At 54.4% G+C, this 22,834-nt stretch overlaps 2 protein-coding genes across 6 annotated transcripts in view; both read right to left on the reverse strand.

The window, feature by feature from the left end:
* LOC112977136 (myomegalin-like) overlaps window positions 1-22,824 on the reverse strand; it is a 28,211-nt gene extending 5,387 nt beyond the window's left edge. For 4 of the 5 annotated variants that reach the window (XM_026089146.1, XM_026089145.1, XM_026089147.1 and 1 more), the window contains exons 1-25: window positions 21,455-22,824; window positions 17,455-17,574; window positions 15,571-15,690; window positions 15,244-15,336; window positions 14,921-15,136; window positions 14,219-14,377; window positions 13,727-13,840; window positions 13,356-13,493; window positions 12,834-13,013; window positions 12,371-12,565; window positions 11,323-11,469; window positions 10,180-10,258; window positions 9,539-9,627; window positions 9,226-9,342; window positions 8,566-8,703; window positions 8,102-8,214; window positions 7,183-7,310; window positions 2,843-2,934; window positions 2,551-2,711; window positions 2,130-2,445; window positions 1,876-2,044; window positions 1,588-1,704; window positions 1,039-1,504; window positions 577-812; window positions 299-350 (exon numbers count right to left, since the gene is read on the reverse strand). In XM_026089146.1, coding sequence (XP_025944931.1) covers window positions 299-350; window positions 577-812; window positions 1,039-1,504; window positions 1,588-1,704; window positions 1,876-2,044; window positions 2,130-2,445; window positions 2,551-2,711; window positions 2,843-2,934; window positions 7,183-7,310; window positions 8,102-8,214; window positions 8,566-8,703; window positions 9,226-9,342; window positions 9,539-9,627; window positions 10,180-10,258; window positions 11,323-11,469; window positions 12,371-12,565; window positions 12,834-13,013; window positions 13,356-13,493; window positions 13,727-13,840; window positions 14,219-14,377; window positions 14,921-15,136; window positions 15,244-15,336; window positions 15,571-15,690; window positions 17,455-17,574; window positions 21,455-22,603 — 4,904 coding nt within the window. In that variant the 5' untranslated portion in view covers window positions 22,604-22,824. Of the gene's footprint in view, window positions 1-298; window positions 351-576; window positions 813-1,038; window positions 1,505-1,587; window positions 1,705-1,875; window positions 2,045-2,129; window positions 2,446-2,550; window positions 2,712-2,842; window positions 2,935-6,818; window positions 7,000-7,182; window positions 7,311-8,101; window positions 8,215-8,565; window positions 8,704-9,225; window positions 9,343-9,538; window positions 9,628-10,179; window positions 10,259-11,322; window positions 11,470-12,370; window positions 12,566-12,833; window positions 13,014-13,355; window positions 13,494-13,726; window positions 13,841-14,218; window positions 14,378-14,920; window positions 15,137-15,243; window positions 15,337-15,570; window positions 15,691-17,454; window positions 17,575-21,454 lie in introns of those variants that run through there. The other variant, XM_026089149.1, reaches the window with a different exon arrangement.
* The window catches only part of LOC112977145 (myomegalin-like), a 3,334-nt gene continuing 3,214 nt past the window's right edge, over window positions 22,715-22,834 (reverse strand). The window contains exon 5 of the mRNA XM_026089161.1: window positions 22,715-22,745. Within this exon, the coding sequence (XP_025944946.1) occupies window positions 22,715-22,745 (31 nt within the window). The remainder of the gene's footprint in view (window positions 22,746-22,834) is intronic.

A 22,834-nucleotide genomic window follows, 5' to 3' on the forward strand; every position in this document is an offset into this window, starting at 1 on the left:
ATCATCAGGATGCACAGAAGAGGCAGGGCAACCCTTGTCCCGCAGCCCTTCCCGCTGTGCTGTGCCCACTCCAGCCAGACACCCCAGTGTCCTGCCCATGCTGTGAGGCTGCCCCGGGCCACGGGGTGCCCAGTGCAAGCCTGGGACCCCCCATCCTGAAAGCAGAGGCAGCCTCAGGGCATCCACCTGGAGCAGAGATCCCCGAGCAGCCCGTGAGGGTATCCGGGACCCCCCTCCCAAAAGCAGTGATGGCCCTGGGGTGCCCATCCGGAGCAGGGACCCCCCTGGGAGCAGGTACCTCAGCGCCAGCAGTTCGTGGCTGCTTTTATCCTCCCCGTCTTGTCGATCTCCTGAAAAAACAAACCAGAGRGGGGCAGTCAGTGTCCCTGCGCCCCAATGCTGCCCTCCCACGTGCTCGTCTCCAAACAGAGCCATAGCGAGACTGCTCAGAGCAGACAGCCCACACGGCACAGGGTGCCCGACGGCCCCAGCCCTTCACAGCATCCATCGCAGCATCCCTTCCCATCCTGCCACATCCCRTGCCGCCGGCCCCAGCGCCACCCCAGGGGCACTTACTGGTGCTCAGCTTGTCGCTGAGTCTCTCGGCCAGCTGCCTGCCCTGGGCCAGCTGCTCCCGGAAGCCCTGGCCCAGGTAGTAGTCGATGTCGGTGCCGCGGAGGAGCTCCTCAAAGGACCGCACGGTGTCACGCAGGTGCTGGGCCAGGCTCCGGCTCGCCCCGTGGCCCTCCCGCAGCATCTGGCGCAGGTGGGACAGCTCCCGCGCTTGCGCTTGGATCAGCGAGTCGTACTTCCTAGGGGGAGGTCGGCGAGCGGGGTGTCCCTGGAGCTGCCTGYGCCCCACGACGGGGCCAGGGCGCCGGGCGGGCATCCCCGCGCAGCCCAGCCCCAGGGCTCTGCCGCAGGAGCCTGGCCGCAGGTAAGGCCACGCAACAAGGAGCGACCCCCTTGGGCGCCCGCGGAAAGCCCCATTGCCCCCGGTCTGACCGCAGTGCCCACGCCACGCGCCCGTGGTCATACCCTGGCCAGGTGGCAGATTGCAGCTCCTTGGGCAAAATGCCTCCGGGCTTGGCTGCGGGCAGCTGCGCCTCGAGGAGGGCGACGCGGTGCACCAGGCACTCCAGGTCGCGGTGCGCCCGGAGGGTGGGCGGGCAGAGGGTGCCGCGGCTGTCCGACTGCCAGCCCTCGTCCTCGTCGGTGAGGCTGTGGGCAGGCGAGGCCAGGGCCGCGGGGCCCGGCGGCGGCCGCTCGGTGCCTGAGGTGTAGCCGCTGGTGATGGAGACGGAGCGGGCCCGGCGCTGCAGGCTCTGGATCACCTTATTAGCGTTGAGCAGCTGTGCCTTGAGGTCTTGGATGTGCTGGCGCAGGGCCCCCACATCCGGCGGCGGCACGGCCTTGAGGACAGCCTTGCTGACCCCCGGCCGGCGTGGGGACCCCAGCTCCTCACCCAGGCTGGGCTCGCTGAATACATCCGGCTCCTCGCACTCTGCAGAGCAGATGGGGCACGGCATCACCTCTGTGCTGGGTGGGCAAGGCCCCGGGATCCCCAGAGCCCCCAGCCCTGCTTACCGGGGCTGGTGGTCTCATCCCGGTCAGCCTCAGTCTCGCTTCGCCCGCACGTCTCGTAGCCCAGGTCCTGGAAGTCCACTTGCACTTGCTTGCTGAGCTGCTGGGCGTGGGGTTCACCTGCCAGGCAGCCCCATCAGCATGGGGTCCCCCCGAGCAACCGTTGCCTCTGCCCTGCGTACAGCGCCTTGCACAGGGTGTCCTGGGCTTGGCTCAGGGCAGGTCCCATAGGCACAGACCCCCGTCCTGCCCCGTCCCGTCCCGTCCCGTCCCTCCTTGGCCATGACTCACGGAGCAGGACATGGTACTTCTCCAGCTGCTCTGCTTGTGCCCGCACCGTGGCCTCCGATGCGGCAAGCTTGTCCTGCAGCTCCTGGCACTGCCTCCGGCGCTGCGCCACCTGGGAGCACAGCTCTGTGCCCAGCCTCGGCCAGCCCCCACCAGGGCTCGCGTCCTCCTCCTGCCGGAGCAGAGATGGGCCGTGAGCAGCCACCCGCACTCCCATCCGCATCCCTGCCCCGGTCCCCCGTGCCCACGGCACTTACGTGGCTCCCTTCCTCTCCATCCGGGGCACTGGGGCAGGGTCTCTTGGGCACGTCGTCCCAGGACCGTGCCTCCAGCGCAGGGCGCTTGGCGGGCACCGCTTCCCTCTCCRCCGGGAGCCCCTGGCTGTCCCCAGTGCCACTGGCCAGGTGGTCCCCCAGAGCACCACGGCCCTTCCGCTGGAGCCTGAGGGGCTCGGGAGTTGGGGGGCTGCCCACCCCGGCCTCCTCCTGCTCCCCGCTCTCCAGCAGCGACGTGGCTTCGCCCATCCGCTCCTTCAGCTCCGCGTTCTCCAGGCACAGGCTCAGCATCGCTTTCCTAGGGGCATACAGCACCGTGAAGGGCAGGCAGTGGCTGGGACATGGGACATCCCCCACCCCGAGCCACTGTCACCCGCCGGCTCCCAAGTCCCAGGGCTCTTGCCTGATGTGGGAGATGGAGGAGAAACCAGCTTCCTCCAGCTGGGCCTTCAGCTCCCGCAGCTCCTCTTCTGCCCGCGCCTCCCGATCTGGCAGGGCGAATGCCGCGCTCCCCGGTGGGGGACCCTCAGTGCCCCCACTCTCCTTGGGGACTCGGGGGCCATTCTAGAAGGACAGAGGCATGGGTGATGGGGACATCTCCAAAGGGGCTGGGCCGCAGTGGGGCAGTGGCCCTGGAGGGGCACAGCGCCCAGCTCTGGGACCCTCATTCCCGGGGCCACGCTGCCCCAACTCACGTGCTGGCTCGCAGCGCCACGGGCCGTCTCCTCCTCAAAGCTGTCGGTGAAGTTGGTGCTGGCGTTGTCAGCGTCCGCCCCCACGGCCTGACCTAGGAGACAGCGCAGCGAGGTGCTCAGACATGCTGCCTCTGCCGCCGTGGCTGGGCTGAACTGCGGGTGCCCACTGCAGGCAGCCCCACCAGCAGAGCCTGGTCTTGCACGTGCCCGAATTGCGGCATTGGGCTCTCCCAGCGGGGCCAAGGTCTCCCTGTTGCCCGTGACCTGCCCCTGTACGCTGGAGCCTCAGCCCAGTGCCCTGCACTGAGGGAGGGGACAGTCCCAGCTGCCCCGGCAGCACTGTGCCGAGGGAGACGGCCACCCCAGCAATGCCACGTGCCATATCCACAACTCCACGTTTGTGCCGCCTTGTACTAGACACCCCACTGCCCTGTGCTGAATACGCATCTCACCTGTGCTACGGCATTGCCAGCCACAGCCACCAGCAACAGCAAAGGCTCGGGCACAAAGCCCCCACCACACACTACCCCAGTGGTCCCGCACCGGCCCGCTGCCTGCCTGGGCACAGGGCAGCACCTGGAGGGCATCGTCGTGCCCACGCCATCCCCATCCCCACTGCGCCGTGTGGCACCAGGTGCCACGCAAGCCCGTGCTGGCCACGCTGCAGCAGAGCCAGAGGGGCTGCTGCATCCTGTGGCTCAGGGCGCCCGGGGACATGATGCACTGGCAACACGTGCAGGGGGCCACCCTGCACCAGAGGACACGAGCTGGGGCCTGTTTTCCTTGCACACAGCTCTGCTCCTGGCCCCGCTCCGCACGGCAGGGAGCGAGGGCTCTCGCGCCTCAGCTGGCCACCTCAGCCCTCGTGCCTTTCTGCCATGCTGCCACACGGCCCAGCCTGCTCAGCTTCAGCTCCGGCTGCCTGGATTGGGATGGCTCAGGCCTGCAACCAGCGCCTTGCCATGCCCGCGGCCACTCACAGCCTCACTTGTCCCCAGGGGCCCGAGGCTGTCCCCCTGGGGCCGTGCAGGGCCGGGTTGGCAGCCACCTGGCTGCTTTGCCTGCAGCCAGACCCAGCGCCGTCAGGGCTGGAGGGGTGGGCCAGCTCCCCAGTGCCGCCTCGCTCCAAAGCTCCCAGGCAAGACTGAGCACGGAGCCGGGGAACGCACGGAGATCCTGGCCAGAGGAGAGGCACAAACACTACTGGGGAAGGCGAAAGCAGCAGGGAAGCACATGGTGTACAAGTTGTGCTGCTCCCGGGAGAGCGAGGGGAGGGCAGCCAGGAGCACGCCTCCGGGCAGGGGAGGCCGCGGCACAGCGCGCTGCACCCCCCCAAGCCCGGCAGCCCGAAGGGCGCCACGCTCAGGAAACCCGCTCGTAACAAGTGACCACCAGAAGGTTGCAGACAGTGGGGCCAATTCACAGCCTGGCCCGCACGGACATCCCACCCTGCACACCAGAGCCTGATCAGCAAGAACGGGCCCCTAACTGTACCACAGGGAGCAAGGGCACCCATCACRCTGGAGAGCTGGGAGAAGTGCTCCTCAACAAGCAAAATGTTTAAAAGCAACGAGCAGCAGCCGCAGCGCTAGGTCCCAAGCGAAGAAGCAGCTCCCATGGTGTGTGTGGGGGGGAGGGTTGAGGGGGTGCTTAGCACAGCCCCGTGCTCCCCCCGGGACTCTCCGGGACACAACCTGCCAGGTGACAAAGCACCCAAGGGGCTACAGCCTAGAGGGGAGAGGGGGTGTAGGGCTTGCGTGGAGGGGGCAAGGGCCATGTGCACGCAGCTCTCAAGCCAGGGCAGTCAGGCCAGGGTGGTTTGTGGCCAGCACAGCCACTTTGGGGATATGAGAAAAACACCTCTCCCCAGCCTCTAACTGCACCAGCACCCTGCTCCCTGCCAGTGCCCATGGCCCCATGCAGCTCCCACTGCTCCAGGGTCGAGGCAGGAGAAGGGAGCATGAGCCTGGAGGAAAAAAAAATGGGGGAGGAAGAGGAAGCTGGTACAGGGGGCAGCAGGGGAAGCTCATGCRTGGGGCAGACTGGCCCCAGGCTAGTGTTTGCTGAGCATTTGAACCCTTCACAGCAGCAGGAGCACCCCAGTGTGCAAAGCACAGGKGGCAGGGGCTACCAGGCAGCCTTGTTCAGCTCTGTGTACCACCAGCAGATGCAAACCCGAGCATTTGTCACAGACCACTGCGCCTCTCACACCGAGCCTGAAGGGGATTAGTTGCATGGCTTGAAAACTGCACAGGCACCACAGGGCTGGAAGGACTCCCAGGTGCATTGGCTGCACTGAAAATCTTCACACCAACAGGAGAAGGAAACAAGGTCCTCAGGAAAATCAAGAGGAGAGAGCTCCACAGAGAGCTGCGAGACAGCACAGAGCACAGCACGGTTCAACAGAGGGTGCTCTCTGCACAGGATGCTCAGTCTGGCCCTTTTGCAGGGCCAAGGAGCATACAGCAAGGGACAGCAGGGATGAAACAAGGCCCTAAAGAACAGGGCAGAGAATGTGGGACACCTCAGTCTAGGTCAACACTCACTCCACAGGGTGTCTAACACTGGTGATACCAGGAGAGAGCTCAGAGACAGATCTGCAGCAGAATACAAGCACAAGTGATGGGAGCTGCCAGAGCAGCAGCCAAGGAGTCCCCTGTGCTACGCCAAGGGGCCTGCACTCTGTCCTGGGCTCCACACTTCCTGAGGGACTGGGGAGCAAGCCAGATAAAGCCAAGGATGGAGTGGGAAGGTTGAAGACAAGGATAAGGACACAAAGGTTCCTACAAGTGAGAGGCAGAAGGAGAGAGAGAAGATGGTGCTACACAGAAGTGAGAGGAARCATATGAGGTGAAACACAAGAAAAAAGTCACATAGCAGAGCTGCCCAGCAGCCACCAGCTGCATTCCTTCAGGCCATGTGGCCTTCAGATCACTGCTGAACTCAGCACACAGCTGGCACAGACCCAGARGTGCAACACTGACCTGCTGCGTGAAGGGAAGTCTGTGCTGACTCCTATCCCTGCCTCTGAGGCACGGAAGGGAGGATTTGAACATGGGTGCAAGGCATGGGATACAGGCCAACACGTGAAGCAGTCACAAGGAGACACGTAGCAGAGCAGTCGCAGGTCCAGATGGCACAGCCCAGCAAGATGGAGCTCTTCTGCTCCACCCTCTAGGTTTGACTTCCCCTGGCCAGCACAAATGGAGGTGACCAAAGGTATAAAATCTAGTCCCTCCACCTTGGGAAGTGATCGAGTGTGATCATGGCTGACCCACACCCCTCTGCACACAGGAGGTACAGGTCATCGGAAAGCTGCTGCCATCACTTTCCAGTTCTTACACTAACCCCAACGCTCCCAGAGGAGGAGAAAGATGCCCTGGAGAAGGTAAGCAGTAGTGCCAAGTGGGGCTGTCGCTGGCAAAGCGGAAAAGGGCCCACTCATTGCCCAAAGGGGTTGTAGAGCCTGTGACCGAGATGCACACATACTAAGGCAGTAGAGCCAGCACTTCCCAGCCCAGACCCTGCGAGCAAGGACAGGTCTCATTCACCCCAAACCATCTGCACTCTCCCTCAAGGCACAAAAGTCAGGCTGAGGCACAACTTGCAACCAAAAATAAAATAAAAACAAGCAAAAAAAAAAAAAAAAAAAAAAAAAAAAAAACCCGCCACCAAGAGAATTCAGGAAAGTCTTCACTACTGACATAGCATTTGGTTTGAGCATAAGATGGATCACTGGCTCTATGCTCAAAACACTAGCGTAAGATTACCAGGCAAGCAGCACCCAGTCCCTGCTCTGTGGGTCTTGGGGCCCTTCCCAAATTCCCTAGCTCTGGACCCCACTTTTCCACATACACCTTTTCCTTCTGCACCAGCAGCCATCAAACCAAGAGGGGGATGTTACTGGGTAGAAAAGGGGGAGGGAATATAAAAATTCACACTCATGCACTTGGGAGATGATAGAGAACATTTGGTGTTTCCTTCAGTGAAAGGGAATCTTTATTTGGCCCATGGGGGAAGGGAGAAGGGAGATGAAGGGAAATCAACTAAAATGGAATGATTTGAGTGTGCAAATACATCAGTGACCACGGGGTGGGTCAGACAGGAACATACATGAGACACAGGTGGATTGCACTGATTGCAGTTTCCAAGCAGCTCTAAAAATAAAACAAGAAACCCCGCACCAGTTCTATCGTACCATTACTAAGTACCAAAGCAACCCTCCCAGAGTCAGTGAGACAGGCTCGCTCGGTTAGTGAACCGTTTCCATGGCAGGCGGGCGAGCGCCAGGGCTCAGAAGGCATGCTGGGGTAGAACTCTCACACGCTCCTGTTCCCCACCTCCTAAGGTGCCCTGTGTCTCCAGCCTGCTCAAACGCTCCAAGCTTCTTCCAAGAGCTTCTTCCAGCTGTCCTCGGAGCTCCTGGACCCCCTCCAGCTCCACCTGCAGAGTGTGGTTTCTCGCAGTGCTAAGCAGACACGCCGCACAAAAGGGAAGAGGGTTAGACAGGCTGCAGCAACCCTTAGAGCAGCAAGCGCACATCAGTTTGGGTCCCTCCATCCGGGACTGCCACTTACTCCAAGCACAGGCCTTCCGTACTTCATGGGCAACTTGGTCACCTCCTGCCTCACCCCTAAACCTCCCCAGAGTGCACCCACACCAAAAAAGGCTTCAGCCCAGGACAGGGGTCTGTTAGTCACAGCTGTTCTTCAGTACTTACCCAAGCACTCCACGTATGTGCTCTCTTGGTGGCAGGTAGCTCAAATATCCCAGAGGTTGCAGCCCCGTGAAGGGCAGGGGATTAGTGTGGAGGACAGAGAATGCAGGCCACACTCTGCTGCAGGACAACAGCCTAGACGAGCACCTAGACAGACCCTTCTCAACCCAATAGTTGTAGGGTTGGGAATTTGACATGGGGAACAGCAGCCTCCGAGAAGTGGCTGAGTGTGGGTGCGAAGCCCAGCAGGAAAGGGAGAAGCCAGGGAATAGGGATGGAAATCCCAGGGCCTGAACAAGGGGTAGCAATGGGGGCATTTTATGTACCATTTGAAGCTGGCCACTGCGGTCTCTTCAGGGGAGGTAGGATGCCCAAAAACCAGACGCCAAAATCTGACCTCATCCAGTTCCTCACCCAGGCTTCCTCTTTCTCACTGAGAGCTCAGACTTGCAGAACACTCACTGCTTCAGGGGTCACTCCCCTGGACCACCCACCCATGCCCCAGCAGCAGGGCAGTGCAGAGCCCGAAGGGCCTTGTTTACCTGTCCGGGTGCGTGTGGAACTTCACCAGGCTGCTGTAGAGCTGCCTTTCTGCTTGGAGAGCCTCATTTAGCCGATTCCTTTCAGCCACCAGCCCTTCCAGCATCAGTAACAACTGGCCAGAGAAAACAGAGAAGAGCCAACACTTAGAGGCAGAAATCAAAGGAGGCATCTGGTCACCCCTGAGAAGCAGAGGCTTCTCCTTCCAGATGTACCAACCACCTCTCTTGCTTTGTCTAAGTGATCAAAGCTAATCAGAGTATCACCCCAGGAGCCCCAAAAGACTGCCCTTGAGGCCAGTGCTAGAAGAAACCAATCCTCCTCTCCTTTGTCTTCCCCCTTCCATACACAGTCAGCCTCCAAGAACAAGAGCACCTCAGCATATCCAGAGGCTGAAAAGAGTCTCATAACTGTGAGCACCAGCAGAAAAATGACACATCCACACTTGCCCCATAGGGCACACTACCTGCTGTCTTCTGTTTCCAGTAGCCTCTTGTACTTGTGATTCTGCTATGGCCACTTTCTCCCGAAGCACCAGCACTTCTTGAGTCAGCCTTTCCATGGCTGGAATTTCTTCGGGATCCACCAGCTGCATCTGCAGATCCTGAAAACCAAGTGCAGGAGGGCTCAGGGGAGAAGGGCTCAGTAACAAGGACAGCTGAACCATGTCATTTTCCAATACTCAGCTGAACCCTCCCTGGAACGCAACTGCCAAAAGTTTCCAGTGTTAGGGAAGACCAGGGTCTCCAAAGACAGAAACACCAATGCAACCAGGGTGCATTAAGCACAGATGACAGCCTGAAGCAAGACACTATATAGAGGACTTCCAAGGAAGGGCACTTAGTACACGAGGAGCAGAAAGCCAAATAATGGCACTCTGGGCAAAGGCCTGGGTTTGGGGTCCTTGCACTCYGGGCAAAATAACAGAGGGCTGTAGGCAAGCCAGCAGCAATACCATCCACAGCCAGAGGTATCCAGTCACTGCTATCACGGAAACCAACAGCTTTGCTTCCGACATCTTGCCATTCAGTAGAAATGAGCGAGTGACAAACAGGACGTGGGGAAGGAAGAGGCTCCTCTGCAGCTGTCCTAGGCAGAACTGACCCAGCACAGTGCATTTCCTCACCTTGATGAGGTCCTCTTTGATCTGGATGTTCCTGGTCAGGGATTCAATATCTGAGGCCTGCACCTGCAGCTCTTCCTCCTGTGTGGCCACGACAGACTGGAGAGCAGCGAGCTCTCGCTATGGAGGGAGGAGTCTGTGAAAACTGTAGAAAGCCTAAACCCCAGAAAGCCAAAACCCCACTGCAAGCTGCTGCCCCATGTCTCCCACTCTGTGTGCCCCCCATGATAGGGGGTCCAAAACCTCCCGCAAGCGGCAGCCCAGCAGTTTCCCATAGGCAAGGCAGAGACAAGCACAGGCTTTAGCACTAGCTCACCCTGCTTTCCCTTTCCTTCCTTGCCATCAGCTCCAGTTCCTCTTTGGCATTAACAAGCTCCTTCTCCAGTTCTGCTGCTGACACTGTAACTGCAGAGAGAGCTAGGTTATTGCAGGGTTACCATGTATTACCTGGTCTCTCTTACCCCAGGATTAGACAGAAACCATCACTTTGGTGAGAAACAGGTCCATGATGCCTGCTCCCCAGCACACTTCATCTTCCTAAAGACTGCTGCTCCCTCACTGATCCTTGAACAGCAGCCCTAGGGAACAGCAGTGTTCCAAGGCTGCTGTCCCACTCCTGGCAAAGTTCAGGTGTCCTGGCCCCAAGGCTAACCCCAAGCCAGTCCCACATTCTCACCCCCAGCCTGAACCATCAAGTCAGAAAACCCCACACTAGACAGCATCAACTGTTGAGTTGAAGCGTCTCACCCCAAAACCAACATCAACCTTTCCTTTCCCACACTCACACCCCCATGCACCCTCTGAACCATCACCCAAGGGAAGGCTCAGCTTTATTTCAAAACACTCATTTTTGCTCAAAGCTCTTTGCCCTCCCACGGTTTTGTGAAACTGTTTCCCCTACAGCCAAAGCTTTGGGTCCTTGTTGGTGACCTTGAAAGAAGCTGTCACAGCACTCACCGCCCTCTGTCCTGCAGCTGCTGTCGCCCTGTGGGGGTCCAGCAGCGGCTGTAGCTCCACAAGCTCTTTGCAGTATTTCCTGAAAACAAAATCCTCCTGGTTTGCACCTTTATGGGGAACCTAGCAGGCTCTCAGCTTCCCTGGAGCCCAGGCTCCAGGACTGCAGCAAACTGCTGGCTGCTTTGCTGATGTCTCTGAGACACGACAGAGCAGTGAAGGGGAGCTAGCCAGGCAGCAGGGTAGGCGAGCTGCACCCAACCTGGAAGCTTCATGTATGGGAACAGGGCTCTGGCCTTGCTTTATGTGGGACTAGGAGGCTGTTGGGAAGAGAGCTCCTTTATAATAAGGATTAAACACGTTTCACTCAACCACAGCAAGTGCATCGTTCAACTGAGACTCTACCTAGACCTAAGTCTTCCTCCAGGGATTTGGCCTACCAGAGGGGCCACACAGGAAGGAAAATGCAGAGCTTGGCCCACATATACATCTCTGGAAGTCTCTGGAGCTCACTTTGATCCCAGAAATAGAAACAAGCCACCTGCTTACAGCTGTTTCAAAACCCTCAACATGTCAGTTCACCAGTAAACGATTAACAGCTGCTCAAGTAGGAGTGTGGCTTATGTAGCCTCTGAGTTGTGCTCAGCCTCAAAGGGATTTTTAGCAAAGCTGCTTTAAAAATACCAGTTCCAATTGTGGAAGAGATGGCAAAAGGCCAGCAGGCTCTGCCAAGAATTAGAGGGGCCTAAAATTAGCTCCCTTGTCCCTTCCAGAATGTGACAGTGTCAGGGAGGGGATTACAATGCAGCGGCCCAGCCCGGCCCAAGGAAGGACTGGGTCAATGCTGGAAGGTCAGAGGGTGGATTTCTCACATACTCACATGTGCCCTGTGGACTCAAATACTGCCTTATCAAAACGAAAGGAGACACTGAGTGACAAAGGCTTGTGGGATCAAGATCAGAACATCCAGGCAATATTTCTGCTCCTCAGTTTTGTCCGCTCCTCCTATAGAAAGTCTCTTCCCTAACCCTACTCTCATTACTATCATTCTGTGCGGTGCTTCCCTCTCCCTTATTTCCTCCTGCAGCAATCATTTCTCTCTGGAGTCCTGCGGCTGCAGGCAGAGAAACAGTCCACAATTCTTACTTGTATGGGCTGTTGTTCATCCTGCTTCAACAGCCTGGCACCAGCTGACTGAGTCCCAGCAGGCTCCTTCCCTGACACACGCTGGCGCAGGAGTTGTAACTCACAGCTCCTTTCAGCCAAAGCGCGTGCCATCTTCTCAGCAGCAGTCTGAATGAGCAGGAAGAAAAGGGGAAGGCAGGGCTGTGACCAAGAGTTGGATCCCTGTCCCCCACCTTCCTTAGAGACTAAGAGAAAACATATCAATATTTATCTGTCACTTGAGACTAGGAGAAAGGCTCTACAAACCAGTCCGGGAGCTACTGCTCCTGGCCCCTCACAGTGGCCCCCCCATCTCTACTTGGGAGACAGCTGCAGCAGGGCTCAGCCTCTGCCTACAGAGGAACAAGCTCCTCAGTTTCCCTCACCGCATCCAGGAGGGGATGGAGACACAGGAGAGGCAAAGAGAACAAAGAGGATATAGAGCTTACTCTTTTAGCCCCCTTTTTACGAAAGGAAACTCAATCCAAAGCATCTCAGGTAACACTGAGGTGCATCCAGTGTGCAAGAGTAGGCAGAGTAGAAACTGCGGCTCTTCAAGCAGCAGTTACACTCCCAGGATCATGCGCTAGCTTGATTAAAATGTAAATTAACAGGCAATGAGCAGAGTTTCCTCATACTTCTCAGCTATGCAACCAACAGCTTGGACACTTACCTTCTGGTCTGCTAACACCCATATGAAGCAGTGACCCTCCCCAAAGCCCCTCCACTGCCCCACACCTCCTTCCTCACCACATGCAAACCCTAAGAATACATAAGCCAGCCCAGCTTGCCTAGTGGCAGGGACCTGAACCCTGAACACAGCTAAGGGAACTGCTGCTCCATAATTGCTCCCACACGATGGGTTGAGACCCACCTAGAAGGGACCTCATGCAATCTCATGTCATTTTCCAATACTCAGCAGCTCCAACCAGGTGGCACTGATTGTGGCCACACAGCAGTTTCCATCTGCTTAACACAAGGCAGAAACATCTGCCCCAGCCTCCCCGCTGCTGCACCGCACATAACTCACTCGGCTCCACTGCTCCTTGGCGCTCACAGCCTGCAGCAGCTCCCGGATTTCAGCATCGTGCTCCATAGCCTGACAGTTCCTGTCACTGAGGAGATCCTGTAGCATCTTCTCCTTGCGCTGGAGACGCAGGCATAGCTCCTCTACCACCTCACTCTGCCCYGGGCCCAGCTTGCACAGCAGGGTTGCTGTGAGCTCCTGAAGAAGGGGGAGAAATGGAGAGATGTTGCTACTACCCTCACCAAGGTGCAAGCTGTTCAGGACAGAACAGCTCTTCAGCCTGAGTATAGCTGCAAGAGTAACACCTAGGGAGCACAGGTATCTACAGGTGCCAAGAGCAGCCAGTTTCCAAGGCACTGATATGGGTTTAAGCACACTCCTCAGAGGCAAGCAGGCAGGAAGCTCTTGGCACTGCTCTCTACAGAGAAACTGACTGAAGGCCTGGGAGGCCAAACTACAGTCTTACCTCCACTTCCTTGTTCCTGTCATGCAGGCAGGTCTGCAGCTGCTGGATGATCCCCTCCTGCTCCTTCTGCCTGCTGCATGATTTGGCCTCAATCTCCTCCTTGAGCCAGCGGAGGTTTTGGCAGGTTGCTGACACCTGCTCTAGTTCCAGGGTTTTGGCTTTCAAGAGGCTCTCCAGGCTCTGGGGACCATAACAGAAGCAGATCAACCAGGGACAGGGCCTTTACCCTGAATTAAGCAGAACTGGTACCACCAGTCTCTTCCACCAGCAGTGAGTCATGCAGATTCACCCCCTCTCCTTTCCGAGCACTGCACTCACCTCTACATCCAGCCCAGAAACACCACAGACTGACCCAGGAACTTGCCCAGCACACGGGGCCAGAGAAAGGCCAACACCCTGCAGCCGCTCTCCCCAGGGACGACCGCAGCATTTACACAAGAGTTTGTCTAGCACCGGGCTTGTCTAGCACAGCACCACGCTGCAGCCAGGCTGCACTCTGCATACGCAGGTACAAGCACTCACATGAATAGTGGCCTCGTTGCTGGACAGAACGCTGCGCAGCCTCTCCAGGTCACCTCCCTGCTCTCTCACTGAGAGACGGAGCTGTTGCAGCTCTTGTTCCTTCTTCTCCAGGGCACAGAACTTTTCGTCTACTGCTCGCTAGGGTGAAAGAGGGTAATCACTCAAAAGTGGATAGCATACCTTTCAAATACACTACTTGCCATGTTGGGCACCTCAGCTCTCCCTTCCAGAGGTCTCCTTTGGCAGATGGGGACACACAGAGCATTTCAAAGACATAGTCACCCTGGGGTCAGCCTTGGAACAGTGTGGGGCTGCACCACTGATGGTAACCCAAAGGCTGAGCTGCAGGAACACTGACAGACTGTGCTTACCTCCAGAGCAGCATCCCTGTCACTGACTCGCTGCTGCAATTTCTCCAGCATGGCATCCATGGCTGCAGGGCTCCTGTCCAAGCTTTGCTGGCATTGCAGAAGTTCCCTTGATTCCTAAAGGGATAATGCACACACCCCAGTAAAACTGTCAGTCCAGGACATGTCCAGACAGCAGTACAGGAGATGTCGGGCCAGCTACCTACACCTACCAGCTCTACCCCTCCCCACCCCCGCCATTAAAGAATAGTCAACCAGCCTCCAGGTGCTGGGACTTTGCTAAGCAGCTGTGAGGGGTCACCACGCACCACCTCAGGCTGAGGCACTCAGATAGCTGTGCCTCCTTCCTCATCTTGGAGTCCAGAGGCATCTCTGTCCATTCCTTCTGAGGGGCATGTGTGAGAACTACAGACTGACGTTTGCACCTCCAGATACCAAAGGAGAAGCAGGACCCCAGACTGCTTATGCTCTGCTCAAATCTTTCCTGCCTCTCACCTGCAGAAGTTGCTCCTTGCGAGCCAGGTGCTGACTCAAACACTGAACCCTCTGTTCCTGGGCCTGCAGCTCACGGCATTTCTCCCACTCCACAGTCTGGAGCTGCTGAGCTTTGTCCTGCAGTCCTGCTTGCAGCTGCTGCACCACAGCACGCAGCTCCTGCAAGGGAAAGCACTTATCTTGTTTACAGTCCTCAATGGACCTGTAAACAAGCCAGTCTGAAGGAGGTGAGAGCAAAAAGGGCTGTGGAGCAGCCAGAAATGCTCTGTGTTACTAGACACAGCTTTCACATCTCAAAATACAGTTCCTTGCTAATGAAGTTTGAATTTATTTCCCTTCCCAGGGCACCCATCCATTTTTAAATCCCTCACTATGGTCACAGGTAGAGCTTTACAGTCTACTACAGCTAGCCTGCTGCAGCAGTGAACACAGCTTTGTAACACTACAAAAAGAGACAGGACATCTGCAGCAACTAAAGGCATAAAAATGACAATATACACACTATCACATATCTTTGCTGATTCTAAGTTCTAGGGTAGGAAGCTAAAGAGGCTGGAGAAATCTCCAGGGAAGGTTAGCCAAGTGTAACCAAGCATGCTCAGAATGGCGTAGGCAGAGATGAATGAGGGCAGAGTACAGACTACATCAGTACTTCCTAACCCTTGTAACCCCATGGACTACCAGGCTAAGTGCCTGTCCTACCTGGTTGTGTTTCCAAGTTGCCTCTTTTTGCTGCTCTTCCTCATGCACCGTGGTTTCTAGGAGCTGGGTCACTCTCCTGGCTTCAGCCAACTGATGCTCTTTCTGGCGCTGAGCTGTTTTCAACTTCTGCACCTCCAGCTGGGTGCAGAAAAGCGTGTTCTGAAGATCCAGTACTGCCACATGTTGCTGCTGGGATGAGGATGGACTCTCTGACATCTAATGAGAGGGAAGCAAAGAAAGTCAAGATCTGCTTCACACGAGGGGTCTGAAGTTCACGAGCCCTGCAGAACAACTGATGTATTCAAGGTTTTCCAGGGACATACCTGCAACTGTCCAAGTTGGCTTCTGTGTAACATGTCTCGCACCTTGGCCATTGTCTCATTCTGCCCTTCAATGACATGGTACAGCTCTTCTGTCTGCAAGGCAAAGGACAGGAAGCCCAGTCATTGGCAAGTCAAGCACAAACCCTCCCTGTCCCAAGCCTCCAGCATGGATTATGACACGTCAGACTCATAAGCAAGCAAAAGCTTCTCCAGAAAGAATTTAATGAGATCCAGGATGCCACGCAATGGCTTTTCGGTCACTGTCTATAAGGACTAGCACACTTTCCTCTGTCGGTGAGCACCACCCTGCCTGCCCAATGCTATTACCTCACTCTCCTTGCTCTTCAGGGCCTCATTCAGACTCTGGATTGTACGGTCTTGTCTCTGCGATGTTTCTTGGACAGATTTTAATTCAAAGTTCAATTCATTCAGTTTTTCCTGTAGCAACTGAACACAAAGAAATATGAAATTTGGCTTATCCTGCCTAACGCTCTATCTAAACACACTTAGGACTCCCTCCAGCCCTTACTCAGTCCATATGGCCCAGATGTTCACCAGATCAAGACCAATGTGGTTCCCTCCAGAGTCTAGATACGCTGTTTGAGCTGTGTGGAGACCAATATGAAGAAACACAAAGCTTCCCTTTTTCCACAAGACTTTTTCAGTGCTCYTAGTTCCTCCAATACAGTCCCCAGGTGCAGGGCAGAGTTTCCAGGCTTGGGTTTCATATATTACACTACCTGCCACATACTCCAGGATAGTCTTGCTCAGGCTGCCCAGCACCCTTCCCCATTTCTATCATTAAACAAATGATTCTCTAAACAAAATGTTTCCTTAAGAAAGCAGGACTGCTTCAGCCCAAAAAACTTCCAAGAGATCTGAACAAAAATGTCATCTTGGAGAAGCTACACACCATAAAAACCCTTTGCTTTTGAGGCCTCCCAGTGCATTGCAGCTACGTGTCTACAATCTTCCAGCCCCTTCTCTTACTACCTCCTTACATCACCCAGGCATTCTTGCAGCAACTGCTGGTCTAGGTAATTCCACATTTGATCAGATCGGTGGTTCATCTAGCCTCAAGTTCTGACTTCAGCACAAAGGAGTCTACTTCGTGCCAGCTTTCCAACAGCACAGCTGCAGAGCAAAGTGGAACTTCTTGCTATACTCCATGGTTGATTTAAAACCTGAAGAACAATTGCCTTAGACATTTTCACCTCTAAAGAGAGCAACATAGCTCAAACAGTTTTAGGACAGTTATCTTCTTTCACTGAGATATACATGACAGTGCATTAAAACAAGTGCTTGTAGGCATTATTAAACATGCTGCTTTTTGACATTCTTAGTCTTAGAAGACAGGCATCTTTCTTGGAACTGACTCCAGCCTTAATTTCCCAAGGAGCTGGTACTGCCATATGATCTGTGTTGTTTATTGGCTTACACATCTGTCATGTTATCTCTTCTCCAAGAGACACTTCCCACACACACACAGTTTAAACTTTCCCAATGGCATTCACTGGGCCTTGAGTCTCTTCTACTTCCCTGTCAACCTTTGTGGACCAGGCAGCTCCAACAGCTTACAGCTGTCCTTGGATTTAAATAAAGAACCTATCCAGTGATGCTTTTCCTTTTATCCCCTCCGTTTTCCTAGTGGGTATAGTTACCTTAGAGTTCAAGAGTGTAGCTAAGAACATCTATCCCTTGCAACATGTGCTAAATTTGATCTGCCTCAAGACTACATGGCTTTCTTAGAAAAGAAACTTACAGCCTTTAAATCTAAGTGAAAGCAGGACCACCCTCCACCCCCAAGCTGATCTCCCTTACTGCTTGCAAAAAAGCAGCCAGTTGTCTCAAAGGCAGCTGCTCTTCTCCCCTGCACCAGGCTCAAACCAGGCAAATACACAAGGCAGGAAATAAGGCTCTGGGCATCTCTCCTTCATTAACTCCCAGCAGGCTTACAAGGCAACCAGGAAGTTCCTCCAAAACACAATTTGCAAAAATAAAATATGGAAAGTTTACACAGCACAGCTGTAGGAAAAAAGCAAGTGCTTTTAACTCAAGCTAACAGCACCAAGAACACAGCATCAGTGCATGCACCCTTGCTGAAAGAGAGGTGCAGAAGTCTGCCTCCAGCCAGGCTGGGCAGGGCAGGGGGCCTCCCCCTTACTATTTAATACTCATTAGGAACAAAATTTGCTGTTCATGAAGAAATACCTTATTGGTGGCATCAAGTTGCTGGATTTTGCCCTGCAGCTCTGCAGCACACAAATCAGACACATGCTCCGCTGCTGCAGGGTCACCTGGAGTTGGCTGCTGATGTTCGTCTTGCAGATTCTGGAAAGAAGGAGAGAAATGGTTCAAATCTTGCATTGGCCTCTATTCAGTTGCCAACCCTCTTGCAGACCTTACAGCACAGACTTAAACAAGCACCACTGTTTTTTTCTAACTTCGAAACACCACACTGCCTATGCCTCCCTCCACCAGGGTGGCAGGATCAATGCCTGGCTGCTGTCTGCCAGAAGCTCCCCTGCTGCCCTGCGGCTCTGTTTTGGCTCCCTGTCTCTCCACAATCCCTCACTCACGGTGAGCTCAGCAGCTCGTCTGGCTCTAACCGCTGTCTCCAGGCTGATGGCAGATCTGCTCCCCACACCCAAGCCATGTCCTGAAACCTCCCTCCTATGTGCCCTGCTGGCAGCTTCAGCTGAACTAAATGCTTTTTCTTCCCATATTCTGCCAAACTTATCCCTCTTAATCAAGCCCATAACCTTCAATCTCTCCCCGCAACTATCAGCCTGCACAACACAGAGTCACCCCCTGCTCTAAATTCCTTCACTTGTGGTTCTCTGGGCTCTCCTTCACAGCTCTCCATGCTCCAGCACCCTCGCTTTCTACAATTCCCTTCAGCTCCACAAATCAAATTCAATGCCACAGCTGAGATTTTATTCATGGGAGACATCTATTTACTGAGAAGGGAAACAGCCTACTGTCTCCTAATGCATGGCCTGCCAGACTCTGCTGCTTAAGCGTACACTAAGCCCTTGTCATCCCTTCTTACTGTTTTGCTACCTCCTGACCAGCAACTTGTACGCTCCCTGGAGCAGCATTCAAGTCCAGCCACCCACCCCAGCCCTCGCAGGATACATTAAGTATTCCCGAGCACCTTTAGWGATACAAGATTGATCATACTAGTGTCTATTGCAAGTAGGAGGGAAACGAAGGCCCTGATAAGCAGGGGTACAAGAAGATGGCAGACCCTTTTCAAAAAATCACACAGGAGCATCAGCTCCAGGCAACACAGCACCCAGGAGAACAGCAGCTGACTCGGATCAGCCCTGTCATGTTGAATCCTCCTCTTGAATACCCACAGAAACACAGTCTCTGGGAATGGCAAACAGCGCCAAGGAACCCTTCCAGGCCTGTGCACTGCCTCTCACGGTCTGAATAGAAATGCTATGGCATTTCTGATTTCCACATCCTCCTGCCCTACCCTCTGCACTCTTCTCTGCTTCCCTGTCCCCACTCTTTTTTCTCCTCCTTTTATCCATGCAGATTTCTACTTTCTCACCCTCTAGTCCATCATCTGAACTGCACCCTTATTCCATAGCACATTAAACAGAACCCAAGTCCGTTTCTACAGCACTGAGCTACCAACATAGTCTTTCCTGTACTGCCAAAACTCCTAATTGTGATATTTTCCTGTTAATCAATGCTTCCCTTTATACTGATATTTTTTTAAGATTTTAGTGAAAGCCTAACCAGTCACTGCAAGTAGTTTCAACTTTGCCCAGCCAGAAGGCTTCAGATCAGACAGGGAGAGCTGCTAGAATCTCTCACGCAATAACTATTTTGCAAGTAAGGGTGATGAAAAGAAAACACAGAGGGAAAAGAAAACCCTTTCCTTGCAATTTGCACATTCCAAAGAAAAATAAACAAAAGTCCTGTAAACAGCAAAGAGAAGGGAGGAAAAAGGCAGAGCCAGCTCCAGAGTCCAAAGTCCCTAAGCCCAAGCTGCCTCCTCCTTTGTGCTTCACTGCAGTCACATATCACACAAAGAGGAACACGGCTCCCCAGAGTTTCTCCTATATCAACATTTGCTAAAAACTCTCTCCTCACTGCCCTCTCTTCAACACAGCTCCAGCAATGTCAGCACACATTAGCTTAGACAGASTACTTCTTAAAAAAAAAGAAAGAATAATAATCCCTGCATTGCCTACACCTGCTGAGCTCAGATCTTCCCAGAACAGAGGGTAAAACACTGCCTGCCTGTCAGCACAGCAGTGCCTCCCTCGCTGCCAGCACAGCTCCAGAGGCAGCTGTAAGAGCGTGCTCAACTAAGGCTTGCTTTGGTGGTGTTTTCTGGGGCCACTGGTGGTGAAGGGGAACAGTAGATGGTTCAAGAAAACACCTGAGAAGGTAGTACCTAAGAAATCACGTGCCCCAGACACCAGATTGCTCTCAGTCATCATAACTTATGACAGTGAATTTAAAGAAGAACTGCGCTTTCCCTAAAACAATAAGGAAACTGTGGTCCTGTATATTCCTTTCGTGTTTCCAGACAGGCATTCAAGCATACAAATCACTGGAGAACAGCATCTGACTTTTAGAAAGAGTGTTGCTCATACAAAGACAGAGAAGGAAAAAAAAAAATCATTTATACAAGAACCATTTAGTTTACTAGCAGCATCTGACTTTTCACTTTTGCTGTTACAATCATTTGAACACTCGAGCGCTTTCCCCTTCTGCCAGACCCAGCACTGCAGTCAGCAATTGCCATTGCGTTGTTGCCATGGCAAGAAATGGGAAGTAAAGAATTCGGCAGGATGAATTCCCTGCAAGGACTGTTGTACAGCAGAGGCTGGGATTTAAAGAAACTCCTCTAAGCAATTCCCAGATACAAGGATAGCAAGGCACAACACAAAGCCAAGCTACTCATGCATCACACCAATTGCTCTACGCTCCGTTAAAGGAAACCCTATTTTTATGCTGAAAATACGTCTCTAGAAGTGAAAATGAGCAGCAATTGACAGAATATAGCAGCAGCATCTATGCCCTGCTTCATGTCTTCAATCGCAGGCTCAAATGAAATGCCTTAGCGCACCACATGAAAGTCAGTGCTGGTGTTTTGCATTCCTCCATAACGTCATTTCTCGAGCAGACTATGATGAAAGGAGCAGACATCTCTGGAAAACACCCGAGCAGATGGGAGAGTAAGCGCCACTCGCTGAATAGGAAGCGCAACTCAGTACAGCTACGGTTGCCACAGTAATAAACAAGCATTTTTCTACTCCCTGAGGCTACCTAGAGTATTAGGCAGCACTAAGGCTGCTAATGCGAATGCAATTAGGCTGACATGGATATTCCCGAATTAAAGCTGACTGAGGCCTTCTACTCATTAAGGGAAGTGATAAAGGAGTTACAAGTTCAGCTTTCTGACTGCATACTAATGAAGATTTTATTAAAGCCAGCAGAGCAGAGACAATCCAGCACTACAAGAGGACTAAAATCTAAGCAGATAACAGCACCATGGCATCTTGTGAAAGCAAGGGAGCTCACTGCCTCTCATCAATAACTGCCATTAATTGATGAATCTTTTTAAAGGATCAGAAAATAAAACSAATTATCTAGAATACCAACCCTAAAGTCATCCACTGGCACAAATCCACCTGCAAAGAAAACGCCTTCCCCTTAGGACACACACCACAGATCACTGCACAGATCTGCACATTGGGCCGGTTTGAGGCCTGGTCTGTAGAGGCAGGGCTCTGAAGACAGACATGCCTGACACTGAGCCATTACCGAGGCACAAAGAAAAAAACATTTGCTGGAAAACACATGCCCAGAAGCTTAAAACACTCCCTTTAGTTGCGGGTAAAATTCAAATCAACTGTTTAAAGAGAAAGCTGAAGTGAAACTGGCATTTTCTCAGCAGAAAATGAGAAAGCATGCAAAGACCTCAGACCTAGCTAGTACCCTGCACTTGCAGGGAGAGATGCCGGAGGCAGAGGTTAATTTCCCAGAACACACCACAGAAACAGATCACAGGAGAGGGACAGAGAGAGGGACCGCACCTAAAAAGGACTGAGCTGCCTATTCTTAGCCCTTGGTTCAGCGACACGTGCCTATCCGTATTATCTCAACACAGAGGAATTCCTAATGGACTCGGAGACGAGCTGCAGGGACGCTGCTCAATTGAAGGCTACACAATGACCTCTACCTGTACCCGAAGCGGCATATAATCCTCACAGAGATCATCCCACAGCTCTTGCAGGTCAGAAATCTCCAAGGAAAGACCCAAATGAGCTCCAGAAAGGGATTTCCTGTCTGCATTCAGGAAACCAGAACCAGCATACATTAAGCCAGCAGAAGTACTTCCATCTGCCAAGTTGCGGCTGGGTTTGGGAGGCAGCAAGCTGGATCTCACAGGAATAGGTAGCCTGCTGCCTCTGGGACTCTGAATGGGTTTGTAGTCCACGGTCTTGATCAAGCTGAGGGCCAACTCCAACCTATTTCCACTCAGTGAAGAGCTTGGGGTCATGCGGTCTTCTGAGAAGTCATCACATTTCCCACTCCCTTTCACCCCCTTATCTGCATCTTCGTCTTTCTGCTGCAGAGGGCTAGCCTCCACGGTCGTGTCCAGCGACTCAATGGAGGACGCAGGTGTGCCTTCCTCCATGCTCTCCCCATCCACCGGCCCTCTGGCACCAGCCGACTCCGCAGTGTCGCACACAGATGAGTCTTCATTGCCCAAGCTTGCTGACCACCGGCTGGATTGCCAGCAGGAGATACTTCTGGCCACCTTCCGTGGCACTTTGCAAATCGCTTCATAGTCAGCATCGGCCACGCGCAGCGTGGCACAGCCACGGCAGCGCCGCGGGCGGTTACTCGCTCCCTCTGAAGCGTGGCAGCTGTGCGGTTCCAGGCTGTGCTCTTCCTGATCCGTCCAGCATTCGTACCCAGAATAAGCAAAGTCCTCCTGAAGAAGGGCAGCATACCGAACATCAGGCAGGTTAGAAAGGTCCACGGTCCCGTCCCCAGCTCTGTCATCTGTGCTAGAGTCATCATTGTTCCTACGGTACATGCTTGCAATGCAGAACTTGAGGCGGTCCTTCTCCAGCAGCAGCTTCTGCAGGCGCTCGATGGAGAGGGCTTCGATGCGGGCGATGACCGTGTCGAACCTGTAGATGCGGTCCAGCATGAAGGCACACTTGCCGCAAGCGAACTCGGCTTTGCCRTCCCGGCACAGCTCCCTGCCCAGGACGTGGGAGAGCAGCACCTGTAGGTTGAGCTTGGCCGTTGTGTGGAAGATCCATCGCCGCTGGTTGCCGCACAGCTCCCGGGCGCAAATCCGGCAGGTTTCCTTCATCTTCCCTCCTGCCCAGCACCCCAAACTACTCCTGGGGGTTCGCAAGAGACCTTCCCCAGGCCTCCACCGCTCCCTCAGCGCATCGCCCAGGCCACGAACCCCCGGCACGCCTCACCCCGGCCCCCCTCCTGGGGGTCGCACCCTGGGACCACCAGGGGCTCCCTGCACTGCAGGAACCTGCCACCCTACAACTCCTCCCCACAGCCCAGGCCCCAGGGCTGCGCCCTCTCC

The sequence above is a fragment of the Apteryx rowi genome, unplaced genomic scaffold, assembly GCF_003343035.1.
Source record: "Apteryx rowi isolate R43461 unplaced genomic scaffold, aptRow1 scaffold_80, whole genome shotgun sequence".
Classification (NCBI taxonomy): Eukaryota; Metazoa; Chordata; class Aves; order Apterygiformes; family Apterygidae; genus Apteryx; species Apteryx rowi.